This window comes from Hippoglossus stenolepis, chromosome 4 (genome assembly GCF_022539355.2).
Source record: "Hippoglossus stenolepis isolate QCI-W04-F060 chromosome 4, HSTE1.2, whole genome shotgun sequence".
Lineage (NCBI taxonomy): Eukaryota > Metazoa > Chordata > Actinopteri > Pleuronectiformes > Pleuronectidae > Hippoglossus > Hippoglossus stenolepis.
Genome location: NC_061486.1, coordinates 17,478,545 through 17,493,482, shown reverse-complemented (window position 1 = coordinate 17,493,482; position 14,938 = coordinate 17,478,545). Strand labels below are relative to the sequence as shown.

General features: G+C 40.1%; 1 protein-coding gene across 5 annotated transcripts in view; it reads right to left on the bottom strand.

Annotated features, from left to right (window-relative positions):
* Positions 1–950: 950 nt before the first annotated feature.
* The window catches only part of LOC118106171 (F-BAR and double SH3 domains protein 2), a 146,620-nt gene continuing 132,632 nt past the window's right edge, over positions 951–14,938 (bottom strand). For 4 of the 5 annotated variants that reach the window (XM_035154497.2, XM_035154495.2, XM_035154498.2 and 1 more), the window contains 7 exons: positions 8,858–8,992; positions 8,077–8,160; positions 7,714–7,891; positions 6,622–6,845; positions 4,677–4,869; positions 4,492–4,586; positions 951–3,536 (listed from right to left, as the gene is read on the bottom strand). In XM_035154497.2, the coding sequence (XP_035010388.1) occupies positions 3,444–3,536; positions 4,492–4,586; positions 4,677–4,869; positions 6,622–6,845; positions 7,714–7,891; positions 8,077–8,160; positions 8,858–8,992 (1,002 nt within the window). In that variant the 3' untranslated portion in view covers positions 951–3,443. The remainder of the gene's footprint in view (positions 3,537–4,491; positions 4,587–4,676; positions 4,870–6,621; positions 6,846–7,713; positions 7,892–8,076; positions 8,161–8,857; positions 8,993–14,938) is intronic. The other variant, XM_035154496.2, reaches the window with a different exon arrangement.

Sequence of the window (14,938 nt, the reverse complement as noted above, 5' to 3'; positions counted from 1 at the left end):
GTTAAAAATCAAAGTATCAGTCACACTGAAACAAAAAGGATCCACTAGAGCGTTGGATTGAAAAGAACGACTCTCATCATCTGTATTTGTAACGACAGTGATTCGTCAGAGTCATTTCTAAGTGTCCTGCTGCTACGTGGAGGAACTGCTACTCTTCAGGGAAGGTACACATAAATAAAAGTGCTACGCTGGAGTTTAAAAGGCTTGATGGGTATTTAAGGGGAAAGATTTACTTACTTTAAGTAAAAAAACACAGCATAATTCAGCTTTGAATGTCGTTTGCTACTTCAATATGATGTACTTTTTCTATACATCTCTTTCTCTTCTCTGTTTCTACCAAGTTTAGGAGAAATGTTAGACACCAGGAAAAGATAAGGGTGATGTAGAATTGGAAACTTCAAAGGCTCATTTGTTTTCATGGATGTTTTCTCTGCTCCATTAAAAAGCCAGACTCCCATAGCGATGTGAAGGAGATGCTTAGCAACAGAGAAAAATAATACCTGCGAATGTAATGCATGTCAAATAAAAAAAAAGGATATATGTTACAGGTGAATAAAATCAATGTGAGATATGATCCGTCGGGATAAAAGTCATACAGTTCATTATGTGATTATTAAAATCTTCTGACCCCCAAAATATTTTTATTGTATGTATCATCTCAAATAAAACTTTTTTCTGTCACCACATAGTGAATACCAACGATTTCAGTGCCTTTCGAAGCACCGCTCTCCTCCTCCTGAATCATAGACTATATAAAGATGGACCACATGACGGTTCCCAAAAGTGAAGCCAAAGTGTTTTAATCGCCACCTGGTGGCTGACTGCAGGATAATCACACCTTCTCCGTGTTAGTGGATGGGACATGAGCCAAATTAAAAAGTCAAATACGTTTTTCTCAAAGATGATTTCTGTCATCTTAGGTAGTTCTTATTATATTGATATATGTTTTTAAAAAATTGTATGTTTGATTTGAAATAGTTGTTTGATGCTATAAAAAACGATTGGTCGAGCCCGTGTATCGGCGGGACCTCGCTACCATGGCTCCATCCCCCAATCGCTACAGACTCTGGCTTCAAAAGATGGCAGGACATCAGGATATTTGGCTTCATTTCTGGACGGTGGGGGGGAAGTGGAGACGTGTCGTCCATCTTTATACAGTCGATGTCCCTAACCAATCAGTGATACAACCACAGAGCATGTCACAGAATGAGAGAAGATATAGCAAGGTGTGTAATATCATGTATTCATGTGTGTATATGATAGCTACTGATTCACACTGACTGCCGATGGACAGAACAGACACTAGAGAAGAGAGGGAGAGAAAAGAAGGGAGAATGGTGGAAAGGTGGAGTTAAGAGCAGAAGGGAGGATCCAGCCTCCTTTTACTCCCTTTTCTTCTCCATCCTGTCCTCCCCTCTCTCCTTTCATCCCTCCTTCATACTGTATTTACAATGCCCTCTCAGTATAAGACAAGAATAAAACTTCCACTACATATCAGACATGGTCGTCCAGTCAGCAGAGTTAGTCTATATGAAACGCTGTGCATAACATTCCTATGACAACAGTAATGTACTGTACTAATACACATTGAATACGTATGATGATAAGGACTATATATGTGGAGCAACGGGCTGGGGAGGGGGACCCTGTGTCCACACACCCAGTTTCTCTGTCCATATGCTTCAACCCTCACGACACTCCCAAACAGGACTTACTCCCTTCCATCAAACTTAAAGTCTACGGAGCCCTAACACTCAGACACAAAGGTTGTAGGAAGTTATCAGATATGCCCAAAAATGTAATAGTTTTAAAACTACTTTTTTTAACCAACAAACACTTTATTGTAGTTTTATATTCGATTAACTTTAAAAAATATATTTTTACTGCTTCTTTATTTCACACACATATTTAATCATTCATGTGTTTTTTCAACCACATATTTCCAATTTGGGAATTTTCTCATATATGTATTTGTGCAGCAGTGTAGTTTTGGGCAGTTTACTTAACTGAGTGCACTTATTAACTAATGTTAGCCACCATTCTGAAGCTAACGTCATAAGCTACATATGTTTTGAGTTAAATTTTTTTCATATCATGAGAAAAGAGACATTAAAGCTCTCACATCAAGGATCACACAAGTTCAAGGATTACTTCCACCATAGTTCACTTCCCTTATTACACAGGAGAGCACAGTAAAGTGACATTTGGTTACACACCGAAGTTAAACGAGCTCAGCACCAATATTCAGTTTGCTACCTAGCTGAATCTTCCTTTAAATATTTATATTTCTATATATCTTACTGCGTAATGCTGTAGCTAATGCATTTTAGCCTGCGGGCTACTTGCTGCGCTACAATGCTACTTGGAAGATCACAGAATTCTTTATCAAGATCACAAAAGAAATACGACAAATATTTTGTAGATGTGTGTAACCAGATGTCTCTTTACTCAAAATGAACTTTTTATGCAGTGACTGGTGTAGTTTTATGAAACCATTAGCTTCAGATAGTTGGAAGAACAGGCCTGCTCAGCTAAAAGTGTTGAGTGTGTTTTGATACCAGTGGTTGCCACGTCTCAAGTACTCCAAATATCAAGAGTTTTCCCAATTCTTTGTCATATTTGCAGTATGACAATTAGAAATATGGTGAGGAAAAGGATATGTTGTGTGGAGTTCATTTATAAATGATTAAATATGTGCAAAGACCAAAACAAAAGTAAATAAATACATTTAAAATAGAAAATTTAAATTTATTGATACTAACTAATTGGTAGTAAATTTAAATAAAAAAATGTACTTGCTCGTTGAAGGTTAAATAAAAGTACAAAACTTTACATTTATTAATATTGAAAGTTGCTATTTAACAAATACTATCATTCATGTATCTAGTTATATTTTGGATTTGTCTGATAAGCCTTTACTATAATTAGTGAGTTTCAGGGCTCCAAAAACATTTCTCATGCTTCATGATTATTTGTCAGCAGGTCAGTGAACGCAGCAGAGCGATCTGCCTGCTCAGAGAAATAATCTCTGATATCTTGAATAAGTTTAACAAGATAAAAGAAAACTTCCTCTTCCTCCTTTCGCTGTGCTCTGGTTTGAGGTGAGTTTGAGGTGAAGTTTTAAGGCAAGAATGGAGGGATGGGGGAGGGCAGGGAGCGATGCGGAGGCAGCTACTGCTGCACTTGATTAGAAATCTAATACGATTATTTAATTGAATACTCTGCCTTTATCTCTTCTCTCCTTCACTGGAGGAGGAGGGAAAGGAAGATGCGGAGTGGCCGGAGGTCGTCGACGTGGTTCAGTTCAGTTTACTTCACATCTCTTTATTTGAGCTCACTTCACTTCAGAGCTGTTCAGTTCCTCGGCCTGAATGATAAGTCTGTGTGTCATCTTGTTTCTTGAATTTGTTGTGTATACAACGGCTTGCCGAGTAGTCTGTCTGTCACACCAGTGTGATCTCCACCTCCTCCGTCTTGTCGCTCTTCTCTTGCTGTCTCCGGGCGTGTTGTTTAGGTGGAGGAGGAGCAGCCCGCACCTGCAGCAGAGACACAAAACTCAATAAACACTGAATTCAAGAAGAAAAAAGGATGACAACAACAGATGCTCTACTTTCTTAATTGTTATTTTGAATGATAAGCATAAGAAGTAAGCAGCTACATAAAAACATTTTCATCACTTTACAATATATTAATCTGCCAATGTTACCTTGATTTGTTGATTAGTGTTTTTTTGCTAAAATATCCAGTGTTTCCAATTAATTATCATTATTGTGGCGGGGCATATTAGAATATGGTGGGCCACAGTCTCAATAATTATTAGGAAACACTGGACATTTTAGCAAATAAACACGAATCTACTTCATAGTGAATCAAAACATTTTTACACTTCTTTTTGTGTGTGCAGCGCTATTTGCTGTGTTATTTTCCTCATGCTTGTTCGTGTAATTGAGCTACTGTGTGCTTGTGCTATGGTCCATAACTTTTGTTCCGTCCATGCAGAGTTTCATGTGCAGTTGTGGTATATAATGCTCTTTCTCTTACGCGAGAACTTGTCTTTCACTCTGTAGTCTGTCAACCTGTCACTCGGGATCTGTTGCACATAAGAGTGTGTGAACATTTAAACCCATTAACAAACCCATGTCAGAAAATAGAGGCAAATGCTCAGTGCAATTTCCCAAAGCTCAAGGTGACGCACAAAAAGTGTTTTAATTTAGTAAAAGTCTTAAACATCGTAATTAATCAATACTCTTAGTTGCCGATTGATTTTCTGATGAATATTCTACTGATTCATCTACCTAATGTTTAAAACGTTACACATACAGCTCTTCTGTAATCCACCTCATTAAGTTCATACGCTGCAATTAAATGACTCAGATTATTTCCCTGAAATATCGAAATATATCACACACAATGACCAGAGCGTTCTTTACAGAAAACAAGTGTCATCTCACACACACAACACACGCTCCTTTAAATAACTTTTGTACTAACAGGTCGTAGTTTCCCAGGGCCTCCTTCAGGGGTGAATCTCGGTGGCTGAGTCTGAGGAAATCCTGGAGACACTGGACTCTTGCCAGATCTTTGATCTACACAGACACACAGAGAGAGATTTCTAATGAGAAGTCCCAGTGACCTTTCTCAACTGGTTCCGTTCCTGACAATAGTTGTTGACTTACTGTGGGTGGACAGCGGTCCCTTGTGTGACGGCGCTGGCAGTGGAGGCTTGTGGTCCCCGTTAAGTGCGGCTGAGGGTGAGCGTGGGAGAGGAGGTGGGGTGGAGGTCTCGGGGCTGGTGAAAGGGCTGATGGGAGGTTGGTCGTACAGCGGAAGAGGCGGAAGAGAGGATGGCAACTTCAGAGTCGGAGAGATCTATGGGAAGAGACAGAAATAGAGGAATACATATTTTTGTTGCTCGACACATCACATCACTTCTGAAAATATTTGTCTCTTTAGCTTCAAAATGCTCCACTATGTTCTCCAGTTAGTCTCTAGCTTTGTCAGTCAGCTGTTGGGTGGGCATAGTCATTTTTTTTTAGCTTTCTTTGAAAATGGCCTCCTGCTGCTTATGGAAGCGCCACTGATGACAGCGGTGAGCGTGAGTCAACACAAAGTTGCAGCAAAGAAACTAAAACTATGACATGAAAGATGCTAAGACATAGAACTAAGAGGAACTGTGTTCATTTCTCAACCTTGACCGAAACAGATATTTTGGGGGCCAACGCAGATACCAATATTAAGGAGGTCAAAACTTTCTGCTACCATATTTAGTTTTTTAAACATTGCAATGATTCTTAAGAAACCATAAACTTTATTACAAAAAAAATACTATTATCTAAAAATAAAATACAAACACAAAAACAATAAATAAATATAGAACTTAAATGAAGGAAATTGAATGAATGAAACTAGCATGATTAGTTTTACATTAAATATTTTTGCATTGTTTATTTTGTAAAAGTAAACTTTGATACAGCGCATATGATACAGTGTGTGTGAAAGGCTTATATTAGCCAGTTTTTATCAGCCGACCGATAAATCAGTCAGTTTCTAGTGTTCCACACTCTAAATGATGCCTTTCATATAATATAGAGCAGATCCTTCAATCGTTGTTAAGCATTGTTAATATAAACCCTAATTACTTTGAGGAATAACTTACAGAAATATTGCTGGTTATACTCATCTGTAGTGTGACATGCTACTGTACACACCTCGAATGTTTTCTAGCTTACAACCAGGAGGATTCCGATTTTTTTAATCATCTCAACTGCATAAGACTTAGAAGAAATTAAGATTGTTATGACTCCAGGCTTAAAGGAAGGGAGAGGCTGTATCCTTCCTGTTACAGAGCCTCTAATAGGGCAGCACCAGGGCAGCACTCAGTGGCACAGATAAGACCTCAGTCTTTGATTGCACTGCAGGGTTTTTATCAGAGCGCTGCAGGAACATGGCAGCACTGATCCAGTGTTTGTGAACTCTGTCCTGCTGACAGATCTACTGAACAACAGGCAGGAAGGGAATGGGAAGGGAAGGGAGATGTGGCACAGGAGACTACACTCTACCCTTGGTATTTCTGCCCTGAGGAAAGACTGATAAGAGCAGATTTCCAGCTCAGCTCAGGAATGAGGTGCTGAATATCGGTGTGTTACTTCAGTGGGATTATGTCTCCAATTTAAAATTTGCTTTCCTGAGGTTTTCCACTTAGTTACATGTTGTTGTCTGTATTATCTGTGGCTACATCCACCATGTTTTTAAACTAAAACAATCTCTGTCCACACAAGCGCTTTGGCTCCGAATCAGTTTTAATCTCCATCCATACTAACTTGCATGAAAACTAATACCACGTACACGGGACATGCATGTTGCTGTAAACAGGAAGGCATGCGTGTCACGGAGATTGTCACAGATTGCTTGAATAGTAGCTCTCCTCCTCCATATATAAACAGATGTAACATTGTAAAATGCAGAATTTAACTACACAACAGCTGTTCACAAAGACAACAGGATCAGCAACACTTCTAATTGATTATCCATGTTGGGTTCTACACTGGTAGCCACTCTGGAGTAGTGTCGACTCCATGTGCATGGATGTAGCCTGTGACACTTATCCTTGTGCTTCTGTACCTGTATGTCACCTGCCCCTCCTCCTCCGCTGCTCTCCCCATTCTCAGTGAAATCTTCCACCAGGACTGAGGGGAAGACGCCCACCCGTCCGTTGAGCTCCCCCTCCCAGAAACCATCATCTGTCTGCGTGTCCCGGCTCAGCAGGCGGATCACAGCCCCCTCGCAGAAAGAGAGCTCCTCGTCTGCCTGGCCCTCGTAATCATAAAGTGCACGAACATACACTGCTGCAGAGAAAGAGATGAGAAAAAGAGGGAGAGTAGCAAGAAAGACACAGAAAAAGTAATTATTTTGGGGGAAATGCAGTTCCTTGTCTGCCTGGCTGTTATTGTCATAAAGAGAATAATACACACTGCTGAAGTTAGGGAGATACAGAGACAGAAAGACGGAACAGTAATTAGTTGTCAGGACGAACCTCATCCAAATATTCAGGTAGAGTAAACAGAAAAAAGAAAGAGAGTGGGTGAAAAGGAGTGGAAGAATAAAGAAAACAGTAAAATACGAGGGAAGAATAAAGAATGAAAATGACAGTTCAAGATTTTTAATTGCAGCAGAGATGACAATCTTTGTTTTTGGTAGCAGAGAAAAAACACCATACCAATCAGGAAATGTGAATATAAAAGAAGAAGGTTTTTGCTCTGCAGCTCTGAGCTTGTTTTCAGCAGCTTAATTTGCTTTTAAATTCAGCACAGGGCCTGGTTCTTTCTATACCCTCTGCTGGTCGATCACCAACCACCACTAATTGCTATATATAATTCAAAGAAAGAAAATTGGAATGGACAAAACTTCCATATTCCTCTTTTGTTCTTTGGTTTTATGATATAATTTCCCTTTAGTTTTACCCAGCAAGGGTCAGTGGATGACCCCTGCACTCTTTCCAATAAGACCCTGCTTAGCAAATTCTGTGTTTTCTGTAGTTGGAATTTAATGAAGAGGTCAAGAGAAAAATCCCTCAGTTAGTGGCGCATAATAACTTCATTATGGGTGAAATAACAAACTCATTTAAATTAGTGAGCTTGTTTTACCGGAAATTCTGGCATGCAGTTAAATCATTTCAAAGAATAATTGATCTCTACCAAGTTTGTTTGTACTCACTGTTTATGTCACCGTTGACGCAGCCGGAGTGCAGCTCTGGCTCGGTTGAGTTGGACGATGTGTGCGATCGAGCATCGAGCGTAGCCAGAGACTGGAGCATGCTAAGGAGACTGTTGGAGGTGGGAAACTGCAGGTACTTCTCTGGGACGTAGCCAACATGGCCTGTCTTATTGCGAGCCTGGAAAACAAACACAATGAGGAGCATTCGCAAATGTAAACATGCACCTACTAAATTACACACATGATGGGCAAATAGGTGGGAGAAACACACACACACACAGCCAACATACAAATCTAAAAGAATAGCAGATACGTAGAATACAACACAGAGCTGATGAGATAATGCCTGTTGTGTTTGTTCACCTTGACCCAGTCCTCCATGTCTCCATCCTCAATGACCTCCAGCATCTCCTGTTCATCAATGGTTAACTCGTCTGGCTGAGAGGCCTGCATGAGAGAGAGACACACACCACCAGTGTTAAAAAAGAGAGGGAGTGAGAAAAGAAACAAAATTAACAAGAATCGAGAGAATAAGGAAGAAGGTGGGGAAAAATCAGGTCAAATCTATGAATGATGATTTATGTAGCTGTAACATTCATTATAATTCATGTGTCTTATTGCACAAATACTGTATGGTATAGTGAAAATCAAAAAATTCCAGATATATACAAAAGCCACCATCTTGTGTATTTGGAGCCAGAATCTTCACAACAGCTGTCAAGGGATGTAGCAGCAAGATCCCGCAAATACACATGGAGGAGGTGGGATTTATGAACTATACTGCAGCCAGCCACTAACCCTAACCTAACTAACCCTAACCCTAACCCTAACCCTAGGAAGGTAGAGGGGGTCGTCCACTAACCAGAAGGTAGGTAGTTTGATCCCAAGCTCCTGCAATCTGCATTCTGAAGTGCCCTTGGGCCAGATACTGTACCTCAAATTGTGCTGAATGGTATGAAAACAAACACGCTGCATATACAAGCACAGTATGGAAACACTTGTGTTCAACCTTGTGTATCTAATAGTGCACATGAATGTGTGTTGTTTTCCACTCCTAGTTGCAAACATTTAACAAGTGTAGGTGTGGCTATGTAACAGCAGAGGCTAACTCTGTATGTGTGTATATGTGTGTGGGGGTTCATACCTTGTATGAGTACAGGACTTTGCAGGTGAGCGGGTAGTTTCGAAGGGTCCCTGAAGGACTGGAGCTGCTGTCGTCAAAAACCTCCATATTCTCCTCGCACTCCTCTCCCTCCTCACGCTCCAGGTCCACTGTGCCCTTTAACACATGAACACAAACACAGCCAGATAAAGTGAAAACCTCTGATAACTTCAAGGACAAAAATGAAAAGCTCCATTAACCCCCGATACTCCAGAGAAAAAAAAATGTACTAAACAAAAAGCTGTCCAAATGCGCAATTTTTTTTTTCCTGAAGACTTCAATTGGAAATTAAAAAAATAGTTTGGCCAAGTAGTTAGTTTAGTTAGTTTTAGTTAGTTTGGCAATAGTTAAATTAAATAGAAAAAGTTCTGTCTTTTGCTACGCTTCCGTTCCTCCGTGCTAGTTTCTCAAACCAAGCTATTTAAAACAAGACTAATAGCAGTCTTGTTTTTACCTGTTCTTCCTGTCGGAGTTTCTCTTTCCCCTTCAGTGTGGGTACTACAGCTTTTAGAAACAGGTGTGGAGGGACTCACGTTTCATATGATCCGACCCCTCCCTCTTTTGTTGCACCACAATTTCACTGGCTTATATGAAGGTCATGTGATCTATCTGGTAGAAAGATCCATCACACACAGCAAGCTGCCCTGACCACAACAAAAGAGAGAGTGTGTGTGTGTGTGTGTGTTTATTCATTCCTAGGTCATCGTGTTGAGTCATCAGATTTCTGTTGACACAGTAAACTGACACAGTTCGACACAAAACAGATGTGTGTGTTTTGTATATGAGTTCATGTCTTGAACAGAGGAATCTATCCTCCAGAGAAATACAAAAATGCTTTTGGTACAGTCCTAAGGTGTCCCCTATCAAATATTAACACGTTGTCTATGGTAACCAAAGAGTCTTACTTCTGAAACACACACACGCTTTTCTGTTTGTGGCTTCTCTTCAATAAAACATCCCCCCAAAATTGGTCAAAGGGCATGCTAACGTGCTTACAATTGTAAATCTAACATGCTAATGTTTGGCAGATATAACATTTACCATGTTCACCATCTTAGCTAGGCATAATGATTCAGAACAAAACACCAAGTATAGCTTAGGCCTGAAGGTACTATAATTAGTTTTGCAGGGATTTTATGTATGAGTAGTTAGCTAATTTCAGTGTTGCCCTGATGGTGGCACTAGTACTGAGGAGTATTAGGACCAAATGAGAAGAAAGTCCTAACTTTACAAGAATAAGAAATAGTCATAATTTAATTTGAAAAAGATAGGATGGAGAAACCTGTTCTTGCCACAGTTTCACTCTTTCTGGATCCAAAATCTTAAAACAATCATTGTATCTTGAGAGACTATGAATGCACACAGTTTCTTGCACAGCCTTCTCAATGTCCTGACACTAACGATAATGTGGTGCTTATGAGCAAATAGATTAAGTTATTTGTGAAAATAATAGGTAGGTGACCGACTGATCTACTGATATTCCCCCTCTAACATGACACGTAGCTCAAAATAACGATTATTCTCATAATGCTATGACTTTGACTTTACATTACAACTTTAATCTTGAAATCTCAGATTAATTTTAAGTGTGTCTAACACAATCGAGGAAAGATTAGTGATCATCAAAGTTATTACAGTTCATCCTGAGAGGGGCATATGCGGTACTGTCAAGTTTCACAGTAATCCGTTCAGTAGTTTGGTAACATTTTTTAAAAATAACGACTCAATCGCATAGTAGTGCTACTGGAAAAGTCAGAGGAATAGCAAAAGTCAGTTGAATTCATCCTCTTGGGACGATGAATGTCCACCCAGTTCAGATAGTGGTCAATCTATCGAAAGTAATGACTTACATTTGCAATAGTGTTCATGTTACACACTTAGATTTTGTACAGTCAGATAGGGAGGGTATGTGCTGCGGCCTGTTAGCAGATAGTACACAGCAGCTACAGTGCTCAGTGTTAATTAATTCCTCTGGATGCAACAAATAAATAGAGTGTGACTTCGGACACAGCCATGAAATATGTAAGTGGTTGGGAAGATACAAAGTTTTGTCGGCTGCTGTTTTTGGGCTGTACACTACACAGCCCAAGGTTCAATTCCATTCTGTCCGTGAGGTAAAATGACCAGCATGTATTTCAGTAATATCCCAATAGAATTTGCATTAAAAGAAACGTCAGCGTCTGTGTACCAATACAGCTGAGATACAGACCAATCACAGATTTTATTGGTCCTGGAGGTAATAACAGTGAAAGTGATATTGTAATGAAGGAAGTGGCTAGCTGAGGGACTTTAGGGTTCATGGCGTACAGTATTTCACGATCGTATTAATAAAGCTGAGTGGAATGAAGTAAGGGCCGAGGGATGAGCCTGCTCCCAGCTCTCATTGTTTTCCTTTGGCCTCCTCCTCAGATTATTATTCATAATCCATCCATCCTTCCATCTCTCTCTCTCTCTCTCTCTGGTCGTTTGGTCACTTCTTGACCTCTCCTTAATCAGCAGACTGCTTTTCCTGCATGTCTACATCGCTCTGTCTCATCATTTGCTTTGTCGCACCCTTCCCCACAGCCGGCCTCTTAAGGCTCAAGTGCACTCCAAATGAAATCAGAGGCTGTTGAACTGCTGTCAAACGACTGCATACTCAATGCGCCCTCTGTTCTGTTCTTTTAACAACACCCACACCTGATGGAGGTTTTTTCAGCTTCCAAACGGATTCATCTTATAAAGAGGACAGGGAAAGCAAAAGAAAATTTGTAAAAACGCAGCCAAAAGGAAGTAAATAAAACCCATGATGACATTACTGACTACTTGCAGGTAATAAGATATTTGGGAATATAAATGTATCTCATGTGTTTGAATCTAAAGAGAAGTAGTGCTGTGCCAGTTCTAAACATGTCTGTTTGACATGGACAATTCTCTTGGTCTGTGTTACTGCTCCAGATCTACTTTACAATTATTCCGTGTCATTAGTGAGTCCTCTTCAAACAGTTCTGTAAATATACTGTCACACACACAAATATACTGTTTGTGTGCTGGACATTATGTGCAGAGCTTTTTATGTACAGTTTATGGTGCAGAGTGAAGTTAGGAAACCTAGTTGGTTAATCCTATCTGGTTTATCTGCAATGACAATTTTACAGTCAATGTTTTTCATAAAATGGAATTGAATTTACCTTATTACTGTTCACGTGTGGCTTTTTTTAAATATAAGTTTGGATTAGTTACTGGTTGTGTGAGTAATGTGTAAAAGGGAAAGTGTGGAACATTGAGGCACTGTATGAATGTGTGTGTGATTGGGTGAATGGCAATAACTGTTTTCTAACAAGCTTTAAGTGTTCATCAAGTTATACATAAATACAGACCATTTACAGACCATGTCGGGTATTTCAAAGGTCTGTTAAGCAATTGACACAATCTTTACTTTGAAGACAAATTGCTAGAGAGGAAGTGATTCTATGAATGTTGCTGGCATGAAGTAGATCAGCACCTGCGACTCCTGTGAAAGTCTGTGTCAGTCTGATATGGTGAAATAAAAAAATCCAATTATCAAAATAATCTTGTGTTGATTTTGACCTGTGGTTTGACCCAGTTGCCGACCACTAGTTTATCCAAGGACGTAGAAGAAGACATGTTCACAGACTGAAGGCACACTGCCCCGCCCCCAATGACTGCTACAGAGCGCTGGTTATTACATTTGCATTGATATTGAACGTATCACACATGTCCAAATCGCACCAAATTTGACACTGCACTTCCCTCGGTCATTAAGAATACACATGCCAAGGATGATAAGATGAACAGTTCTCAGGATGTGCGTTCCAATTACAGACAGACAGACAGACATTTCAGGAATTTGTAGATTGATCTATTTTTTCCTGCGCTAAGATGCCAGATTTAATATTTGTTTGCAGCATTCTGTGGCTTTACAGTATGCTCTTCTTCTTTGTTCACTGCAGTTTTTCACAACCCCTCCATCTCTCTCACCTCTGTATCCAAATATTACATGAGAATTATCACTTTCCACATCACACCGCCTCTCCTTTTTCTCAGCTAACTCTCTCCTCTCCTCTTTGGTCCCTCACTCTTCAGTAATTGTCTCTCTACCGTTCCCTCTCTCACTGCACAACTCCGTCTATCATCCCTCCTTCTCGCTCTTTCTCTCCCTAGATTGCTCTCTGCCTCACTCTCCACACTTTCTACCTCTTTCTCTCTGGCGTCAGCTGCAAGCTGCAATATCATGTGAGCAGAATGTCAAGTGCTTCCAATGGAGCAGGCAGACTATGTTTAGTGCTGTTGACAGACAGACACACACACAAATGCACAGACACACACACACACAGTGATGGGCAGACACAGACAGACATGCACAAGATGCACAAACAGTGAATTCAGAAAGTATTCAGATGCCTTTACTTTCGTATTGTATTAGGTCGCAGACTCGTGCTTAAATTAAAATATTAAAAAAATATATATTTTTGCCCTTATCATTCCCCACCCAGTGTACCATGATTGCAAACATATTAAAAAAGAAAAATGATTGGAGTCAAACTGTGGTGAATTCAAATTCAGGCTCACACCTGTCCATATACTGTAAGGTCTCACAGCCAACAATTCATATCAGAGCAAAAACCAAACCATGAGGTCGAAGGGGCAGCCTGCAGAGCTCACAGACAGTGTTATGTCGAGACTACAAAAAAATCTGCTGAAGTGAAGTTTTCCAAGAGCACAATATACTCCATAATTCATGAATGAAGTTGGGAACAACCAGGACTCTTCCTTGAGCTGCCTGCCACACTGAGCAGTCAGGGAGAAGGGTCTTGGTAACAGAAGTGACTGAGAAGCTGACGACTGCTCTGGCTGAGCTCCAGAGATCCTGTGTGGAAAAACTTTCAGTGTGACAACCATCACTGCAGTACTCCACCAGTCTGGACCAGACGGAAGCCTTTCATTAGTGAAGAACATGTAAAAGCCCGTTTTCAAATAGACTGAAGACTGTGAGAAACAAGATTCAAGAGTCCTGCTTGTTCCAAACTTCTCCAAAGAATTATGGAGAACACTGTTGCTCTTGGGGACCTTCGATACAGTCGATTTTTGTAGCCTTGACACAATCCTGTTGGAGCTCTGTGGACAATCCCTTTGACCTCGTGGTTTGGTTTTTGGTTGAATATACATAATCAGCTGTAAGAGCTTATATAGACAGGTGTATGCCTTTCCAACTCATGTCCAATGATTGAATTTACCAAAGGTGGACTCCAATTAACGTGATAGCTCAGTTTTTTCTTTTGTTTTTACTTTGTCATAACGGGTTAATTTTAGCATAAGGCTACAACAGCACAAAATGTGAAAAAGTTAAGCTGTCTGAATACTTTCTGAAAGCATTGTACATATCTAAAACTTAAAAAACTGGGGTGCACAAATCCACCTACCACCACCTCAAAAACCCACAAATTAGTGTTTTACCAAATATCTATTAACTATTTGTTTATGGTGGGATGCTGCACAGTGTTGTAAAATCTAAATTTACTACTTCCAGTAATGTGGAACTCCCTCCGCCCCACCTCCTCCTTCCTGACACACATAGACCACATTCAAACACACTCCAACTCACTTCAGGCTTCAGATCTGCACTAGTCTATATCTTGCCGGTAAAACTAAGGTTCATGGACTCCAAAAACTGCGAGTTGTGCCAGGTCTACATCAGTATTCCATCGAGGTAGTGGAGCGTTTTAAGAGGCTCTTAATGGCGTGATAGATGATTAGGCAACAGGGCTGAGGTCAATTATCTTACAATTTATATCATTTGGGAAGTGATTTGTCAGGAGAACTATTCTAGCTGGGTGGTTTTCACTGAAAACGAAATCATAAAGAAGAAAAAAAGTTTACGAGAGTGAGTCATTGCCTCAAAGCTTAAAATTACACTTTTGGACGATTGCACTTTTCGTAACGTTACTGTTGGGAAAACAGATGAGCCAATATAGAAGTTATGTGACTAGCATACAGTGACACAATTTAGTGCTCTGATGGTTTGAGGTGAGTTAAGGAGGCCACCATGCAGGCAATACAAAC